The sequence below is a fragment of the Lissotriton helveticus genome, chromosome 8, assembly GCF_964261635.1.
Source record: "Lissotriton helveticus chromosome 8, aLisHel1.1, whole genome shotgun sequence".
Classification (NCBI taxonomy): domain Eukaryota; kingdom Metazoa; phylum Chordata; class Amphibia; order Caudata; family Salamandridae; genus Lissotriton; species Lissotriton helveticus.
The window spans coordinates 221,303,154-221,323,392 of record NC_136069.1 but is presented as its reverse complement, the minus strand read 5'-3'; the positions used below and the strand labels follow the sequence as shown (position 1 = coordinate 221,323,392).

The 20,239-nt window shown below is 43.1% G+C and overlaps 1 protein-coding gene across 1 annotated transcript in view; it reads left to right on the top strand.

The window, feature by feature from the left end:
* Window positions 1-20,239, top strand: part of SLC36A4 (solute carrier family 36 member 4) — a 911,610-nt gene that overhangs the window by 389,568 nt on the left and 501,803 nt on the right. The window contains exon 10 of the mRNA XM_078656956.1: window positions 8,149-8,318. Coding sequence (XP_078513082.1) covers window positions 8,149-8,318 — 170 coding nt within the window. The remainder of the gene's footprint in view (window positions 1-8,148; window positions 8,319-20,239) is intronic.

The window sequence follows — 20,239 nt, the reverse complement described above, 5'->3', positions numbered from 1 at the left end:
TCTTGAACATTACAAGATGTATAATATATACAGACGGATCAGTGCAGCCCGAAATTGGGTACAAACAAGCTTATAGTGCTGCATGCGCGTTTGTTAAAGGTCGCTGGCGCGATGGTAAGTTCAGACCTATGGTCACAAAAGCTCAATCACTAGGAGACTGTACAGCTCAGCGAGCTGAACTACAGGCTTTCAAGATGGAGCTTGAAAATACTGATCGCGAATTCCCCACACTCATCGTGCGCGATTTGTATTACTGCGTCCAGTCTTACAATGAATAATTTCAGAATTGGGTACAAAACAGTTTCAAAGACGCAAAAGGTGGCTCAATCAAGCATAAATTGCTTTGGGAACAAGTAGTTCTATTACAGAAAGAACTACGAAAGACTCACGTGATACATACACTGAGTCATCAGTGTGATGGCGTTCACGTTGCAGGTAATTCATTGGCTGATGAAGCCGCGAAGGCAGCTGTGCAAACGGCTTCTGTAGCTGCAATCACTCATTCAAAAACAAAAATAGACAGCGAAATAATGCAAGCTGTCACTGCCTCAGTAAAAGACAGTGGTAAAACACTTCCAAAAGGCTTTCCGCGCAAGTACTCGTATATAACTGATGCAAATAATGTTCCTTTTGCTCGAATCCCTGGAGTGGGGGATAGAGTAATTCCAAACATGGAACACAGATTAAGACTAATCTTAGAAGCACATGAAGGGCTTGCTTCTGCACACGCAGGTGTTTCCACCACAGTGTCATTATTAAAGCAGAGATACTGGTGGCATAAGGAAACAGACCCGAAACTATGTTTTGGAATGTGAAATCTGCCAGAAAATGAAAGTTTCAAAAGTGAAACGAGCGGCACAGACGCCCCTTTTAATTTCAGATAAACCATTAGCGTGCGTTTACCTGGACCACTGTGGTCCCTTACAGAGGGATGGCAACTATAAATATATCATGGTCGCAGTGGATTCCTGCTCAAGATTCATTTGGATGTGGCCTCAGCGTTCGGCTGACACCCGAACTGTTATAAAAGATTTGCGAGTCTTTATCGGCACATACGCTATCGGCACGCTACATTCTGACCAGGGTCCTGCGTTTAGCTCTCGAGCTTACAAAGAAGCCATGGCCAGCTTAGGCGTTGCATTGCAGTACTCAAGTCCATTTACTCCTGAGGGAAATGCGGTAGTGGAAAGAAAAAAACGAGACATAAAGCAATCTATAACAGCTAGGGCATTAGGTTCGGGTGACGGGTGGGTCAAACATCTAAGTGTCCAACGTAGTCTTAACAATCTGCCAAGAAATTCTCTTGGTGGAATCACTCCATATGAAATACTTTTTGGTACTAGAATGCTTATCCAGGGTCTTGATTGTCACACTTCAGTTGTAGAACAAAAACCCTTTGATATCAAAGAGCGTTTGGCTGTTTTGCAGGACTTAAATGAAACACGAAGAAGTCTGAGCAACACAACACAGAAGCCAACGACCACTGAAGAAAAACCACCTGTCCCAGCAAGACCTGTCTGGATTCCAAAGATTGGGGATCTAGTCGGGGAAAAGATCGCAGTCAAGAAGGAATTTGGGCCTTCTTACAGAAAACCAGTACCTGTCTTAGCAATCCACGGAACAAGATCAGTGTTACTGCCGCCCCTTGCTGGAAGAAAGGAGCACAGAGTCGTGTCCATCAACCTGGTCAAACCACATCATGTGGCCGATAATTAGTAGTAGGCCCAGTGGACTCCAAAGAAGTAGCAGACGACCAAATCTTGCTACTATCCAAGAGGTTCAAACTGAAAGACTCATCACTTTTGAAGAATCTACAGTGAGAAAAGAAGGACTATGCAACAAAGCCATGGAACTTGTTCCTCTTGAAACCCAAATAACAGTTCGTCAAGACACTCCTGTCTACAATGATGTAGCATCTGACTATACCAATATGTCAAGGGAACAAGCAGCTCCAGCGATTTAAAATAATCTGGATGCAATACCAACAACTGACAGAACTGCCTCTGGCTATTTCATCAACTTTGATTACTTTTCTGAGGATCCAAGTGAGCCCGAAACAACGCCAGCAAATAAAACATTCAAGGAACAAGTAATTGAACTTGGTCACCAGCTTGCAAATACATATCTGGTTACACCAAGGGCTGCATTTTGGATTGTGTTAGGTGTACTTTTTCTCCTACTATAGCTGATTCTTGTTTTAAGTTTGGGAAAGCTAATAGATGGAAAATATAGCAAAATGGACACAGCAAGTAAGAACATCAACTTGCTCCTGAAGCCACACAAATCATCTCATCGTGAACAAAGAGACCTGTCATCAGTGAACATCACAGCCGTTCCCCTACCTGGTGGTACAGCATGGGACAGAACTGATTATGACATTTATGGTCCTGTTTAGCTGTTGAAGATTCCACACCAATTTAAGGTTTCCTTGAGTGATTTTGTTTCACCCAGCACATTTTCTGATGATTGGGACTTTGAGACTGTTAATAACATGATGGCAGACTTAGAAATGTCAGCAAAATTTGCAAAACATGAATGCTTTGAAGGTTCATCAGATTATGAACAAATGTATTGTTTTAATCATTTTGGTCACCATTATTTGCACAAATCTGCAAATCCTAGAAATGTTTTAACTTATAATCAATGGGAACATTGTCCAACGCCACCAAAGGGTAGCTCTCAAACATTTTTTAAAAATGTCCATACTTTTCAGGTTTCAATACCACAAATCCAGAAACATTTTACTTTAGAAATGTTAATAGGACAGGCATGAAAAGTATGTTGACTAATACTAAGCAAATTTATTCTGCGGCCTTTTATGCGCAGTTGTCCACATTGGGGCTTGACTTTTGGAAAGACAACATTGAGACAAAAACTGTCTGGGGCACAAAAGAATGGCAGGTGCAAGGATTAGAAGCCTTATTTAGGGCCTGCATCATCCCAGAACAAATACTGTTTTTAAATGAAACTGTTCAACAGACATCTTGTCTTGGCCTAGCTAAGATAAAAGATTTGAACAAACCGTCCATACCGAAGCCCACCCCTGATAGTAATAGAACTACAGATGAGGAGGTAGACGTAAACTATATTTAACAACAGAACAGAACTACTCCTGAATAGAAAAAATTGAAAAATCTGGCCCTCAGACACGAATAACTGTCAAGATAGATTCCTGAACAAGACACAAGGGTTTACAGTAACTAGGTCAGATGCAAGATATGTCCAGAGACAACATCCAGGCATAATAACAACTTACAGTGTAGGAAAACTGTCCCTTGAGTGGCTACAAAAGTCCACACTCCCGGGAATAAAACAACACTTAACTTTACTGAAAGATGGCGTTGATTTGTGAGACTTCTTACACGGGCCTCGTACACCACGTCATAAACGTTTCATATTCGCCAGTATTTACGCTGCTTATAATGAAGCATGGAAAGTCACGCAAATGGAAACTGCGGAATGAATACGAGAAATAGATCGTATTAATTTAGAGAAAGCTCTCTCTGTAGTTGACAATGGTCTAACAACTCTGTCATCCAGAATTTATTCTTTGGACAGCATTGTATCCTCTGCCATAGACATAATGGAACAGGACTTGCTCATGTTACAATATGGCCAGTCTCAATTGCGTTCTATAATGCTGCTAGGCTGGACGTTACAAAACCTTCGTTCTGGCTATGTGCCTTGGCGTCTAATCAACACAACGTCCTTGTTTACTGGGTTTAACATTACAGATAAACAAATCTCTTTGGCACAGAGGGGAGCAGACTATACGGTGCTGAGCATAGAAAAACTGGAGAGATTGCCATTGACCGTTTCTGAGAAGCAAGCCGTTGAATGGATAATACATGGCACCATCACGATACCAGTGACGATTTTCCACTTTCAGTATTGCTTAAAACGCATAACAGCAGGCCTCTATGGAAGGTTGGGTAAAGAGTACATAAAGTCGACCTGGGATTTACCATACACACACAAATTTTGGATTGGGGGAAAGGAGGTTTTTCTTTGTGGTAAAAATTGCAACAACGCACTAAGCGGAACTCTTCTATGTCAAGGCATTAATTTGCATGGAGCCTGCGATGGTTCTTCAAACAACTTATCATGCCACCTGCAGGGTTCCCCGGCAGCAGTGATAGATCCAATTTTTAGGCAGCTTTCCAATGGAAGCTACATAATGCTGAATGATCACAGCTGTTGTGGAATGATGCCAGGAATAGCCTATCTCGTTAGTGTGTCAGCCAGGGTCACTTGTTGTATGCAAGTATTGTTTCCTAAAACTGAGACAGATGGGGAGTCGCCGTTATGGCCTTTACTGAACATCTCTTCTATACGAATTGATACTTTAAGCAGAATGAAAGCTATTCTTTTGCAAAAAAACTGTGCCACTGACCTCGTCCAGAGAGACGTATGATCTGCAAGTTGCAAGGACTTCTGCAGAGATACATGCCCTATTATCAACAAACTGCCCAATACATTTCGAAGAAATGTTAGGTCGTATCTTAAACATGTCTGATACCAGTGGTATTGTACATGTATTTAAGATGATTTTTTTGGGACTGTTAGCACCCTTTGAAGCAGTCCTGGGCATTTTTCCTAACTTTATGCAGTCTGTTTTCGGCAGCCGGCCTCTCGTCTTGGGACTCGTAGCAGGGATACTATTTTTATTTCTTCTGCTCCAATATGGCAAGTCCAGTCACCAGCGATACCCAGATTACCATGGAAAATGCTCTTCTGGCGATGCAGTATCGTGACCGAATAACACAGATTCTTGGCTTGGCTCGTTTAAGAGATCTGAATACCACGTGGTTCCTATCGTTCAGACCAATGTGGCAAGATTGCATCCTTCCTGTTCTGTGATGCCTGCTTTGTGGAGAGGAATGCGTGTTGGATATCTGTCTAACAGTTCCATCAGCGCTGCCAACGGATGTTGGCGCTTTGCTTGGTCCAGTAACGGCTCATGTATTGTGTTGTTCCCAATGGCTACCAATCCTGATGACGGCATTCATTGAGATCTCACCAGCAATTCCAGCTAAAGGTGAGCTACGCGGACCAACAGGCACACAGGTACCATCTAATGCGACTGACGCTGACGGCGATGCTTCTCATCTGTGTACAATTGATCTACTTAATGAAGTGGTTCAACTTTCATCTACTGTGGTAGATGATTTCTTTGCCAGCCTTGATGACTTAATGTTTTCTCCTGATGCCGAGAATAACTTTTGAAATTAGCACACAGCGTTCTATGAACTCTGATTCGACCTTCATTTTTTCAAAACATAACTTCTAACTTTGGAACTCTATTTTTCTACGATTTTATTTGGGGTTTTTCCAAAACTGAACTTTGGCACAAAGTAATCTGCTTAAAGTAGTACTATTCTTAGAGAACAAGAATTCTTTGAATACTTCCTAGAAACAATATTGACCTTATCAGCAAACCCCTGTGGCTGGTTCCCAAGAGTTCTCCTTGTTTCCGTACCCCCTCCAGGCCACCAAATACCAAAGACTAGTTTGGTATATCTTAGAGTCTACAATACCCCTCACCTCATGCTCTACCTCGTATGAAAGCTGTGGTGGACCGGGGGGGTCAGCCCCTGAAGAATATAAAAAACAGGTTGAGCAAGTTTAAAAACACAGAGTGTGCGCGATAGTGCTGTGCAAAAATGCACTAGCAGCAGTGATAGTAAATAACAGCAGCACCAGTATTAAGCAGCGTGGCACTTTCCCTAAGCCAGAGTGCAAGTGTTGGTGGCTGCCTCTACCTTAACACTAATCCAACCATCAGTTATGTGCGCAAAACAACCAGGGTCTATAAGGAGCTCTAGCAATGAGTACAATTTAAGGCCCTGTGTGTTAGTCACCGGATTACACAAAGGAAGGGGCCCTCGTACTTGCATGATCTATTAATTCCCTATTCACCGACCCGACATTTAAGATCTAGTGGGACAGGAAAGGTGTGTGTGTTCATCATCAAGAGAGCAAGGATGGGTGGCTGCTCCTTTCGCTATCTGGCCGCACAGTTATGAAACACACTTCCTCAGAGTCTCAGGCTGGAGGGCTCTGAGTCTATGTTTCGGAAAGGACTGAAGACCCATTTGTTCCCTGCCGTATAATTTTAGTTCTAGGTCCCCTGTTGTTGGTGAGTTAAGCTGGTACCATAGCACAGGGACACACTGGCCCAGTGTAACCAGGCGCTTTACAAATGTGTTTATTATTATTATTATTATTATTAATGAGCATCCGCCATGTTTGCTGCCTTGGCCACGCCCCCCAGTAACCCAATTGCTTTCAAGCAATGTACGTTTGACCTTGTGTGTGTGTGTGTGTGTGTGTCTGTGTGTGTGTGTGTGTGTGTGTGAGTGAGTGTGTGTGTGTATAAGAGTGTGTAAGAGTAAGAGATCTTGGCATGTTTGTGAGACACATTTACATAAGTAATAAAAGGCCAGTCCTGTTGGCTTTTCCAATGCTTGTTATTTATTTTTATTTTTTAACCACTTTTTATTGCTTTTTGCCATGCTATTGCAAGTAACGTTGGTTTATTTTAATCGGTTTAATTAACTGTTTCTGTATTCTCCTTTTTGGGCACACATTGGCTGACTGTCATGAGTAATGCATCATGTGATCTGCAAAACAGCTGCACTCTAAGGAGCTTCACAACCTGAATTTTGTAGTACTGTAATGGTACTACTAATGTGGTACAACATGCTATTTACTAACCTACATACGGAGGTCTACGCCTCTCCTGTCTTTTATGTATAAAGATCTTCTCCCTGGCTGTTGATAGCTCTACACACATAGGTAGACATTTTAGTAGTAAACGTGGGAGGGTTGGGTGAAGTGGCTGGAAAATAGGGAATACTTACAAAGAATGAGAGGGAGGAGTAAGGCAGCCGCAGGTAACATTGGTGGGGCGATGGGGTCGGGTAAGGGAAGATTTCAAAGGACGATGCAGAGGGAAAATTAAAAAAATAATACATTTTCCCTCAGCATCGTTCCTCGAAATCTTCCCTTACGCAGCCCCACCGCCCCACCGTTGTTACCTGTACGGACCGCAGCTGGAGCAAGGAGAGGTTTAGTGCGGGTTGAGGAATGGATTTGCACCAATCCACAAAAGAGTAAACCCAATGCTATTCAGACATTGCAATTCTATAGTTACTACTGCGAAAAATAATGAGCAAAAACTGTGGTAAATGTTGTCCGGCACCGCAAATGACCAACCACTGGTACTACAAAACCTTCTCATAGATAATAATTTACATAGGGATTTAAAATAAAAATACCTATGAACTATTGTTGAATTAACTTCTTTTAACTTTTAAAAATAAAACATACTTTTTATTTCATGTTAAAAAAGAAATATGAATAAATATGATTAGGTATTTTTTTAATAAAATGTTAATAACCCTTTTTAATTTTAAAATGTAATACAACTTTAATTGAAAAAAAGCTAGTGCTGTACCCAACATTTAATAAGGTTTACTAAAGAGTGAATAAATATAAATTGTAAACATTAGGTGTTTCTTTAAATTTATATCTTAAGCAAAATATTTTTATTTAAAATATTTAAAATAATTATTGATATTGAAATTAAGTTAATGGTTTAACATTTCTTCTATTTTGCTCTCCATTTGAAAAAATTGTTAAATTAAATAACCGTAATATTTTATGTAAAATAATTTTGTTTTTTTACGTCATATTTTTTTTTAACTTTACACTATACTGTACTATTGCGAGATCTCTGCCCTGGTGGCAGAAAACTCTGCCTACTTGTGTAATGTTACAAGTAGTAATTTACCACTCAAAGTAGGCTACACCTCCTGAGTTTAGGAGATGGGGACATGTAAGTCTATACTTATAAGTAACTTTACACCCATAAATGGAAATTATCAAAAAGTGGAAAAGTTATAAAAGTATAAACGTACAAGTATTCATCTTTATAAATAACCCCATTTTCCAGTGACCATGCCCAGTTTTGCTTGAATTGGTGAAAAAAGGGAATGTTTACTTTGCTGTACACCTAATAGTTTCTGTCAGTCTTAGGTTACTACAATTTTCCTAACGACATAATTGATCTTTAAAACTCTTTAACATAGTTTTTACTGAGAATGTATGTCTAAAATCTCTTTCACTACTTTTGTATTTATCTAGGTGCTTCCCCTTGAAAACAGAATGAAAGAAAGCAAGAAATTCCCTCAAGCTTTGAACATTGGCATGGGAATAGTTACAACATTGTATATATCACTCGCTACTCTAGGCTACTTACGCTTTGGAGATGACATTAAAGGCAGCATTACGCTAAATCTACCACCGGATGTATGGTAAGTAGATACATTTTTTCAGAAGAATCTATATGAATGAAAATGAGTTTTGTCATATGTTTGGTTGTGACTGTTCTTTATCATCATTACATGTGTGGAGTAATCTCTCCAGCTTTAGGCTAAGCCTCAAATATTCCTACTCAACCAACATGTGTTATTGCTGTGTTTCTGTCTGGTCTAATTTGTCTTGCCTCCTAACCGTCCTTGAGCTCCTCTTCATCATTATCTTTTCTGCTTGCATGGTTTATTGGCACTACCCCATGTCCGTTAGCCTCTCCCCCACCATACCTCGCTCTTCTTCTTTAAGGACCTTCACTCTTTCTCCCATCGACCTCCTCTCACTGCCTTTCGTTCAACTCATTCTTATGCTTATGATACATGATCTCTTGTTCTCCTATCTAGCTTCCCTTCCATCTTCACAGTTTTTCTAATACATTGCCCTTTTCTGATTGTTTTAGCTCTCACATTGCAGTTTGTTTCCCTCTCTGAAATGGATGATGTTCATGGCCACCTTAGAGTGTTGTATCTTTACTTGAATATTAGTTGTGTGCTACAGCTAGAAGCTGGATCCCTGGCACTTGTTGAGCAGCATCAATAATAAAATAAATTTGTCATTCTAGAGTTTGTGAAAATTGCTATCATCTTTAATGATTCTATGGAATCTCATAGAAACATTCCATAATGGAATATTCTAGTTACATTGATGTGCTTCGTATTCGTGAACAACAAGTGTAGCCACTTTTAAGAAATTAGATTATTATTTAGGAGGGGGTGACTAGCCACCTCAAGGAATAGTCACAACCCTTGTCAGGGTAAACTCTTAAAGTCATTAAAGTAACCTGAGCTCAATTCCCAGGTAGCTGTGACACAGAGCAGGCAGGCTTAACTTAGGCTAATGTGTAAGGTATTTATTCAGTGTTAAAATAATAGTAACATTGAAATGCTAAACAATAAAAAATAGCAAACCGAAATAGCAAAATAGTGTTAAATGTAATACAAACTGACAAGCATCCAATAAGAAGAACTTTGATGCCTTGAAGCATAAAGGGCCAATGATAGTAAATAGTTGCGGTAGAACGAAACCTAGGTCCAGTTTGGCACTGACTCCGATGGAAGACTGGTCTGATGCAGCAACCAGTTTGGTCCTGGTCACAGATTTTACCTCCTGACATTAGCCCTTTAAGTCCCTATCCACCACAAGTGCACACTTCCAAAGCTCCTAGGACCACAGGAGAGGCAATTAGAGACTTGAAGGGTGTCAGGCAGAGGCCAGACATGTGCGCCCAGTCCTAGTCCAGTTTCTACTGGTCAGTACGGCAGTTGCAAGAAAAGGCTTCTTGTAGCTTGTTATGTCCCTGTAGGTTTAAAAAGGGTCAGCCTTTTGACTCTTGGAATCCACTTCATTATCCTGACTACAAGAGGGAGAGCAGGTCCAGTCTTCTAGGTTTTTCTCAGGTATCGGACCGCAGGTTTATTCCTTTTCGGATCTACCACAGGTCCAGGATTTATCTGAAGTGGCTGTCTGGGAACAATGTAATAATTTATGCCACATTCATGCTGGACATTTTTAGTTGGTTGAAATGACTCCTGAGCACTCTATAACTAATGATCAAATGTTCCCTGGGTTACCACTCCCTACTCTGACCATTCTAACCCCTTGCCTGCGGGGCTAATTCTCATGCTGTGCTGGGGGGAGGAGGGGCGCGCGCAGCGCCCCGGTGCTCGTGACGAGCTCGGCTCGTCATGAGCCACGGTGGCCGTGTGCTCATGACGAGCTCAGCTCGTCATGACCACGCCCGTTCCAATGGAATGCCCAGCACAGCAGGGGAATTATCCTTGCGTGGGCGTAGCGCAACGATCATGACAAGCTGAGCTCATCATGAGCACGCGGCCACCGTGGCTCATGACAAGCTGAGCTCGTCATGAGCATGGGAGGGGTTAAAGATGGCAAAAGTCTTCAACCACTATAAACCTGGGCTCAGAGTTTGTGGGGTGTGTGTGTGCAGTGTACTGTGGTAATCCTAGTGTCCTCCCACATTTAACTCCAGCAGCCGGTTTGGGGAAGTCACTGCACCCCCAATACACCTAGAGAAGGACGTCTGGTAGAACCAAGCAGCGTTTTCCAGCAACCAGACAGTGGATACACAATAATTATTTGGTATACTATTTTCCGCCCATTCAAGTGTGTCCCTGGTGTTCAATCAATCAATATTCTTTATTGTTTCTGCATTGCATACAATAACACACCTACCATTTTATACATTAAAATTAGATTCATCAATAATAACCATTCTGTATAAATTTCAGTTACAAACTAAGTTCTAAATCAACATATTCCCTTCCAGTTAACAACGTATAAAAATAGTAACCTACTTCTATAAGCATGATTTGGCATTATCCCACTCTACTACTAAACTTTCCTCATCCAACTTGACATTGCACAGTCCCTCTAGCAGCGTGTACCCTTCTACCCTAGTTACAGTACATACAAGTTATTACATTCAAATAAAATTCAGTAAAGTGCATTTACCCAATCACGTTTGATTAGAACCTAATAGTGTTAATAGAAATCTACATTTTTTAACAGCCTTGCAATCATTAACTGGAGGTACACAAATCCTATTTACAGCCGAACATCAGAGCGCAGATACTAACACCGTAAAGTACATATGTCAAATAAAGTGCATGTCGGAGGATAGTAATGATGACAGTAAACTAGAATTTTAGCTGCCTTACAATCATTAGTTGTGATACAAAAATCCTGTGCACATTAAGCATATCAGAGTACAGATACTACTACGGTATATTAATCACTACCCATCAGATATAAATTCTATAAGCCAAACACCTCTAATTCATCTCATGGCTCCAAGAAATGCTATGCATTATTTATTTATTTTTTCAATCAATATTCTTTATTGTTTCTGCATTGAGCCATGCAATAACACACATTCGCTTTTGCACATTAAAATTAGATTCATCACTAGTACAATTCTGTATAAATTTCAATTAAAAAGTAAGTTCTAAGCAAACATATACCATTCCAGCTAAAAAAATTTAAACCACTGGTGTTAAATGTAAACGTCAACAGAGTTGTCAAGCAGGATGTGACACTCCAGCAAGATTTGGAAATGCAATGTCAAAAAGAGGCTGAGTGTAGTTGGAGCCTAACTGGCTGTTTAGGCAAAGGAACGGTCCTGCCCAGATATATCAGCTAACGTTTGGTTGTGACATGGAAGGCCTTTTTAAAGTTGATTTAAATCCTGGCCCAACCCCACTGGTCATCCTTTCCAGGGAACAACAACACCGCCCTACACCCAGGCCTTCTCTGCTCTAGGAGCAGTTTTCACATTTCTTTCTTTAATTACTGCCTGGAAGAAGTGGGAGAGCAAATGCTAATTTAGCCTCCAGGGACTACAGAGAGGGAAAGGTAAACTTCTGAAAGTTACTTTTCTCTAATATTTATTAAAAATCCAACTTCACTTTTGAATTAAATTGTAGTAATTATTAAAAATAATTGTTTAATTACTTTTCTAGCTACCCCCATAGGATTTTTATTCTGTACTGTGGATCTCTACATAGGACAGCTAGGCCGTCTGCAGTGAAAAATACCTTTTGGGTGATAGTTACTGTAAGTATATGTTAAAATTACATTTCTATATATCCTACATTTAAATATCATGCAGTCAGACTTGTAGGCCACAATGCCTACATAAGGGTGTTGTATGTTTACATTGGCAGTATAGTAGATGGCACAATAGGTGCTGCAGTCCACTAGCGACATTTAACTTACGGACCATGGATACATTGTGCACCATATACTAGGGACTTAGATGTAAGTTAAACATACCAGTTAGCAATATTCCATTTCCAATATGGCCATGTTTAAGGAGAGAACCCAGACACTTTACTACTATTTAGCAGAGGTAAAGTGCACAGAATTCTAAAACCAGCATAAATATAGGGTCCAGCAAAATGTGAAAAATCTTTTGTGGCTACGCAGAAAAGGCTTCCATTTTGGTATCGCTTGTACACCACTCACTGCCCCTGTCAGGGTTTCTGAAGGCAGTGGCATGAGTAGGAAATAATAAGGGCTCTTTGAGCCTTGTCTACTATCTGTAATTCTCAACAGGCCAACACTGGAATGGAAAAGGTGTTACATCACTTCTGCAACTCCTAGAATTTTTTGAATGGACGACCATGTCCGTGGCACATTCCTGCTTAGATCTCATCATGATGATCACCATTAGCTGTCTTCTAAATTCCTGTTTTTACAGTTAAATGTTTCCAAAGTTATTCAAATCTCATTATCTATCTTAGTCATAGATCTTGTAACTGCTGCTTAGGAACACATGGCTACTGCAGACTTGGCTGCTTTACCAGCCAAAGAATTACCAAGAGTGTGCGTTACGACACGCTGGTGGCCAAGAGTGTGAATAACATATTTGAGAGGCAGACGGTGTTTAAGATCTGCCACTCGAACCCAGCTCATTTTATGCTTAATTGCGCTGTCTTCAGAATTACGGTAATCATTTTGAGGCCATAAGAATAAGTTGTCATTGAACGACTGGACGCAGTAGTAAGAATCGCACACAATCAGAGTATTCACAAGAGGATTAGCAAACTCTAGAGCTAGAACAAGAGCATGCAGCTCCGCCAATTGCGCCATACAGTCCCCTAGTGCCTGATTGTGCACAATGGAAGACTTAAACTCCCCATCTTCAATGGAGCCAGCCACAATAGCACAAGCTGCTGAGTAAGCATGTTTGGAAACAGTGGCCGGTTGAGCTGAGCCATAGGTTTAAATGATGCATTTGTATTCACTCAGATGAAGAAGCCACAAATGAGGTGGAAGAGCAAATTCATACTGTAAAAATTCCTGAGTCTGAAGTGATGGATCAAAGACAAACGTGAAATCCAGGGATGTCAAGGAAGTAGCCCACTGAATCCAACGTGAGTATGCCTTCGAGTTAGGTACACTTGCTTTAGTCACCGAACATAAGAATGCGTTTGCCCTGCACCAGTGAGCGTTCCTTTAGAATTGCCATCTGCACTGCTGTCAAGATTTTTTCAACACGCATTTCAGCCGCACTGTACAAGTGTGATTTGTATGCAATGGGTATTGTGTCTCCTTCATCGAATGTTAAATAAATGAAACCCACAGCCCCTGAAACGATAAGTATGACCAGGTTGGTGGTGTTATCACGAGTCATTAAGTAGTTAGTCTTAAGCAAATCCGCCTGCAAAGACTGCAGAACGGAAGTATGTTCCGGAAGCATGCTGGCAGATGTAAACTTAGGTTGAATCATCGCATAAAGCGGTTTGATACGCTGAGCATAGTTGGGAATGTAAGTCCTCCCAAAATTTAAAAAAACCCAGAAGGGATTGTAACTTTTCCAAAGAAGAAGGTGGTTGCAAATGTGCACATTTCTCCAGGAAGTGAGGTGTTAAACTCTTTCCCTCTTTATTAAGCTCATAGCCCAAAAAGAGCACTGCCGAATTGGCAATGTGTAACTTTGCAAAATTCAACCTATAACCATAGTCGGCAAAAGACAATATTATGTGGTCGACTCGGTCAAGATGCGGTGCGAGGTTGTCGTCAGTCAAATAGATGTCATCAACGTATGACAAGGCCTCAAGGTCAATGTCATGCAACAAAGACACAATGAGTGCCGCAAATGCCCGGGGCTGATTTTATACCCCATAGGCAATCGTGTACATTTTTTCTGATTTCTGACGGCACTGAATGCTGTCAAGTTACTACTTGCATGGTCAAGATTGTGACTGTAGAGGAGGAGCTTCGCGAGCATCCAAGATGGTCGCGTGAGCACAGAGCTCCCGGAACCCTTCGCAACTATCCTGACATATATCCTGATTTCGCAGATGGGCTTTTGAAGATGCGCTTTGGCTGATCTCAATGCTTTTTTGAAAATTTTATTCGAACGTCAGGAGCCGCTGCTACATCTTCTTTACCTTTTGCGGCCTGCCCCGAGACTTGGCTGGGGGCTCGACTAGCCAGCAAGCCGTGGAGTAGTTGAACAATATCGGCCGGAGGGATTCTCCCCCAGACGGCCTCATCCCAACTTTCGGTTTTGCTTTCCCACTCCGGGCCTTGTTCGATTGTAGAACGGCTAAGACCCACCCTTGATCCGGCTTGGCTTGTCCTTTCACTAAGTGTTCCCTTTGTGAGCATTTTGCCTTCAGTCTTCCTGGCACTTATCTCACTTTGGCTCACTTTTGTTGACTCTTGGCTTCGCCATCATCGGCCATTTTCACCAGGTCTCGCGGGCCCCTTCGGGGCACCTTATTCAATATGGCCACCAGACCTGATCCTGAAAAGCGCAAGACTAAAACACCTCTTTGAGGGGGAAAGAGTCAAACTAATGTTATGGATCGTTACACCCTCTCTGAGGGATCCCCCGGTGGTACCAGCCGCACTCCTGAAGATCCGACTGCTGAATCTGCCGCCTCTTCGGAACCTTCCCTTCAGGATGTTATGAGTGCCATCGCCGGCATGTAGGCTTCGATGGGTCAGCAATACGAGGCTCTTGCTTCAAAGATCGACACGGTGGCCGGTGATGTCACCTTGATCAGAGCGGACCTGACGAAAACGAATGAGAGGGTCAAGTCCCTAGATTTGAAGACCTCCAGCCTGACTACTGACGTCTCCGACATACAGACTGAAATCGGCAACTTGCGTTCCTCGAACGACTTGATGGCGCACCGACTCGAGGATTTTGAAAATAGGGCACGGCGTAATAATGTACGCATTATTGGGGTCCCTGAGAACCATGAATATACTTCCGTCGATCTCCTGGTGGAGGATCTTGTTTTAAATCATCTTGCTCCCTCCGGACTCAGCAAATTCTTCGCTGTTGAGAGAGCACATCGAGTTCCGGGTGGAAAACCAAAAGTAGGTGCCCCTCCGAGACCTATCATCACAAAACTTTTTCACTTTCGTGACAGAGACGCTATCCTGCAAGCGTCTCGGGTGAGCGGCCCCGGTGAAGTTTGAGAACACATCCGTTACCTTCTACCCTGACTTTACCCAGTTGGTCCAAAGGCAGAGAATGGGCTTTCAGGGTGTTAAACGGAGACTACGTGACTTGGGCCTTAAGTATGCCATGCTGTTCCCAACTAGACTTTGTATCGAATATGACGATCGGACATTTTTCTTCGATCGCTCGGAGAGTGTCAGTGACTGGCTTGACTCTTTACCAAAAAGGGACAATCGCTCCGAGCACTCCGGTGGAGCAGAGGGCGGTTTGCCGGAGCGGGAGTGACACTGTGGTTCCCGATGTCTGAACTTTTCATTAGTATTTCAGCTGAGTTTACTATTTTGGTCTTCTTATGTCCTGTTATATCGGGACGGGGTGGCGGGGGGGGGGGGGGGTAAATCGGGGCTCTTTCCTCCTTCTGGGTTTCTTTGTTTAGATTAGTTTAATGGCTGGGTGACAGGCACACACTGCAAGTTGGTGTGGCTATTGAGTCTCACGCAGGGGTGCAGGGTGGGGGGAGTTGTAACGGGTTCTGGTTGGGGGCTGGTGGGGGGGTGTTTGTTTGTTTGTTCATTTTTGCAAGACATCGCATTGTACTCTTTATTGTTTCGATTAATGTGATCTGGGTGGAGTGCGCTCTGTAGTCTGCTCAGGAATGGGGGGTAGTGAGTTGAGATTGTTGTCTAGGAATGTCAACGGGTTGGGGGATAGGATAAAACGGGGGGTTGTGCTGCAGTTTTTGAGACGTCATGCTCCTGATTTTGTCCTTCTGCAAGAGACACACTTAATTGGTAACGCTTGCCAAGCCATGAATAGAAGGGGTTATCGCTTGGTTGCTCATTCCGGATTTACTTCTGGCTCTAGGGGGGTGGGTATTCTGGTCCGCACTTCCCTTCCCTTTGAGATTGATGATGTAATACTTGATGATAGGGGGCGCTACGCCGCGCTCACTGGTAGATGGGAGGGGAAGACGCTCTCTATACTCTCGATTTATGTCCCCCCTGGCCTGCAGACTCTCACCTTCGCTGATATTGGACGGGTGGTTCTGGGGCTTCCTGAAGGTCTCCTAATCTTGGGTGGGGACTTTAACTCTGTTGTCTCTGGAACTTCGGATCGCTACCCTCCCAGAGATTTGGCTAGCTCTCAGTCATGGATGAGTGGGTTTTTGGACACTTTCGGGCTTTTGGATAGTTGGAGATTGATGCACCCTGTACAGTTACAATTTACCTTCCATTCAGGTGTTCACGGGAGCCTCTCCAGGCTTGATTATTTCCTAATGCCGGCGGCTCAATCCTCCTCTATCAGGGAAATTCGACACCTTCCCAGGGGCATTTCAGATCATTCCCCCTTGTGGCTATGTGTGGAAGCTGGGGTGCGCAACGAGGGAAGAGTTGCTCCCATCAACCCTTGGTATCTCCGGAACCCTAAGATTCGCTCGGAGCTGATAAAATCTATTGATCACTGCTTCCTCGATAATGTGGGATCTGTTTCTTCGTCTGTTGCATTGTGGGAGGCTTTTAAGACTGTTATACATGGACATTCATTGTCGTTAATTACTGGCGCCAAGAAGGCTAAATGTGAGGAACAGGTCCGCATTGAAACTGAAATAACTGTGCTCGAGAGTCACCTCGAGGCGGGTGTCACCCGTGCAAAACTTCACTCCCTCAGCTTGAAACAATCTGAATATAAAGCCCTGGTGACCGACGCTGCTAAGGTCATGAACAGAGAGCAACAGGGTAGGCTGTATGAGGTGGGTGACAAGGCTGGTAAACTGCTTGCTTGGCTGGATAAGAAAGAAAGAGCGAATCCTGTGGTTCCTATGATTGAAAGGTCGGATGGAGTATGTGTGACTGACCCGGCAGGTATTATAGATTGTTTTGTGGATCATTTCCGTACTGTGTATTCTCCAGTTTGTAATAGGGACGAGGAGGATTCTCATTTGTTACTGCGGGACATTGCATTGCCCTGTCTCTCTGATGTTGACAGAGAGTTCATGGACGCACCGCTTACGACGGATGAGATAGCGGTTGCCATCTGCTCCCTTCGTTCTGGCAAGGCTATGGGCCCCAATGGATTGCCTATTGAGTTGTACAAATTGCGGCCCGACAAAATGGCGCCCTATCTGAGGGAGATGTTCCTTGAGGCGCTGGAATCTGGTTCCCTCCCTGCTGATCAACGGCTGGCCTCCATCGTGGTCATACACAAGGAGGGTAAGCCGCGAGACCGTTGTGCCTCTTATAGGCCCATCTCCATTTTAAATGCCGAACCCAAAATTTTAGCCAAATTGTTGGCTAACGGCTTGGTCAAGGTGGTCGGTGACTTGATCCATCCGGATCAATCCGGGTTTATCCCGCATCGCAACACTGCCCTTAATCTTCGGCGGCTTCATGGAGTTCTCGCGAGAGCCGCGACCCTCTCTGAGCCGGCCATTTTGGCCTCCTTGGATGCCACCATGGCCTTTGATACTATCGAATGGCCTTATCTCTGGGCGGCTCTCGCCAAATTTGGTATTGGCCCTTCATTCATCGCATGGGTGAAACTTCTTTATGAGAAGCCACTGGCTCAGGTGGTTGTCAACGGGAAGGTATCCGGCATTTTTACCCTTGGGCGAGGTACTCGGCAGGGTTGCCCGTTGTCTCCATTACTTTTTGCCCTGTGGTAAATAAATAAATAATACCTCTCTTTTTGACTAGACATATATCATAACAGATAGCTCAATAAATAAGAGTCAAGATTCGAGGTAGTAGGAGTTTTGCAGGTTTAATACAGCATAAGGACAGGAACAGGACAACCTGCATAGGAATAGGATGACAGGGCCCAGCAGCTGCTGGGGCTGGGTCTGGGATGAGCGCGCTGACTTTTAATAACAATACATGAGCATATATACATAACGCAAACACATAGCATTACATTGCAGTAGGCGTAGCAGTGGGTGGAGCAGAAGGCGTGACGCGTAGCAGTCGCGAAAGATAAGGGGGAAAAGAGGTGTAACAGGGCGTATACATAGACATGTGATGCAAACGTAACAGAATATGTCATGAATGGGGCGGAAACCATGGAGGGGGCTACCTAAGGAGCCGGGACCTCTAACCTGATGGTGCGCGCAAACTAGCAATGACGTATCACTAGGAGAAGCTGGGGGCTATGAACTCTGTGCTAGGAGCAGAGACTGAAGTCTGGAGAGTCAGGGCGACATGTACCTAAACAGTATCTAGTATCTGATGTTTAGAGAACATGTTGATATAAACTAGAAGTCAGGAGAGGAAAGGCTGACTTGATTCTAAGACTGGACCATGCATTATTCTACATGTAGTGCGTGATGAAGAATATTAAATGACCATTAAATGCAGTATTTCTCTAACGTGGAGACATGAAGGCTAGACAATGACGGAAACTATTGATGCAGTTCAGTAGCTTAGGAATGCAGAGAAGGAGGACTGAACTGATAACTAGAATCATAACATATTCTTGGCAGACTCAGAGGCTGAGCCAGGCTGGACCGGGCACTGCGAGGCAGGAAGTAAGTGAAGGGTCGAGGATACAGGTGGGGGCTGTATCGCTCCTCAGCGAGGCTTCAGGAGACAGGAGCTGAATCTGGTGTCCAGGCCTTTTTGAGGCCTAGAAACGGGGACTTTACAATGGAATAACGTGCACACTGAGAAACGTGGCAACGTAGCTTTACATAGGCCTGATATTCGTAGTATTCACGAGAACTGGAAACTGGCATATTAGAGGTGGACACAACTATCATTGCGTCATTAATCGAACATGGGGAATGCATATGCATATTTAATCATGCACACATAACATATGATGGATGACACGTAGGGACACAGAACATGGCAAAATTTACTTTTCCACATTCCCTCCTTGTCACTACGTTTCCATCAGGAAACATCAATTTTCATGATACCGTCTATTATTTCATACAGTATCATTTGCTCGTCTCGAATTATCCTGGAACGGGATTTAGAACGGGGCTTGGGACTAGGAATACAAGAGGTAGCACAAATGCCGCAAATCGCAGGGCCACATTGTATACAGAGGCAGCAGCTGAATATGATCGCTACTGCAATACCTAGGAAGGACAATATTTTCCATCCCCATGCGGAAATTATATTCCAGAACCAACCGGACCATGTCCAGGTGCCTGGATCTTGGTGTATCAGATGGGCAATTTTATGGAGTCTGGTTATAGCTGAATAAACAGACGGCGCGTTATTTGGAATGAAAATGCAGCAACTAGATCCGATGACTCTACAGGCCCCGCCCCTATCGGCCAGTATGACGTCAAGGACGAGACGATTCTGTAAAACGACAAATCTCATAGCAGATTGCTCTTCGGTTAAGTTACCTAGAGCAGAGGCAGTCTCATTTACTACAGCTTCGAGGGTTCTGGTTAACCTACGGATCAGTTTACTATTCTGGATAGGTCCTATAAAGAAAAAGAAACCTCTGTTGAAATCTGTATACTGTTCTAGAGCAGTTTCAGTATAATCGACAATTGGGGACTCCCTTCTATGTCTAATGTGTACTAGATGTGTGTTTCTATGATAATCAGGTGGGGCTAGGAAAACTGGTGGCAGTAGGAAGGCAATGTAACAGGTTCCCTCCCAATCGAGAGGCAAACGAACATATGCAGTTTGACCACAAATAAAATAAGAATGACGTGAAGCTTTGAAGATAGATTTCCCACTGTCACTATACTTGACAATAGTAGTACAATCACTGTGTCCTACGTGTACGGAACCATAATTACGGACACATAATTCGCCTTTGACTGGTAGTACTGAAATAGCAGGTAAGTCTGGAGTAGTATCAGACTGAACATTCAAGACCATGAAATTCGACGAATAATTACCTAAATTATACACTTCATTTTCTAGATCTAACCCTGTTCTGTGGGGAAGACCTTGCTTGTCT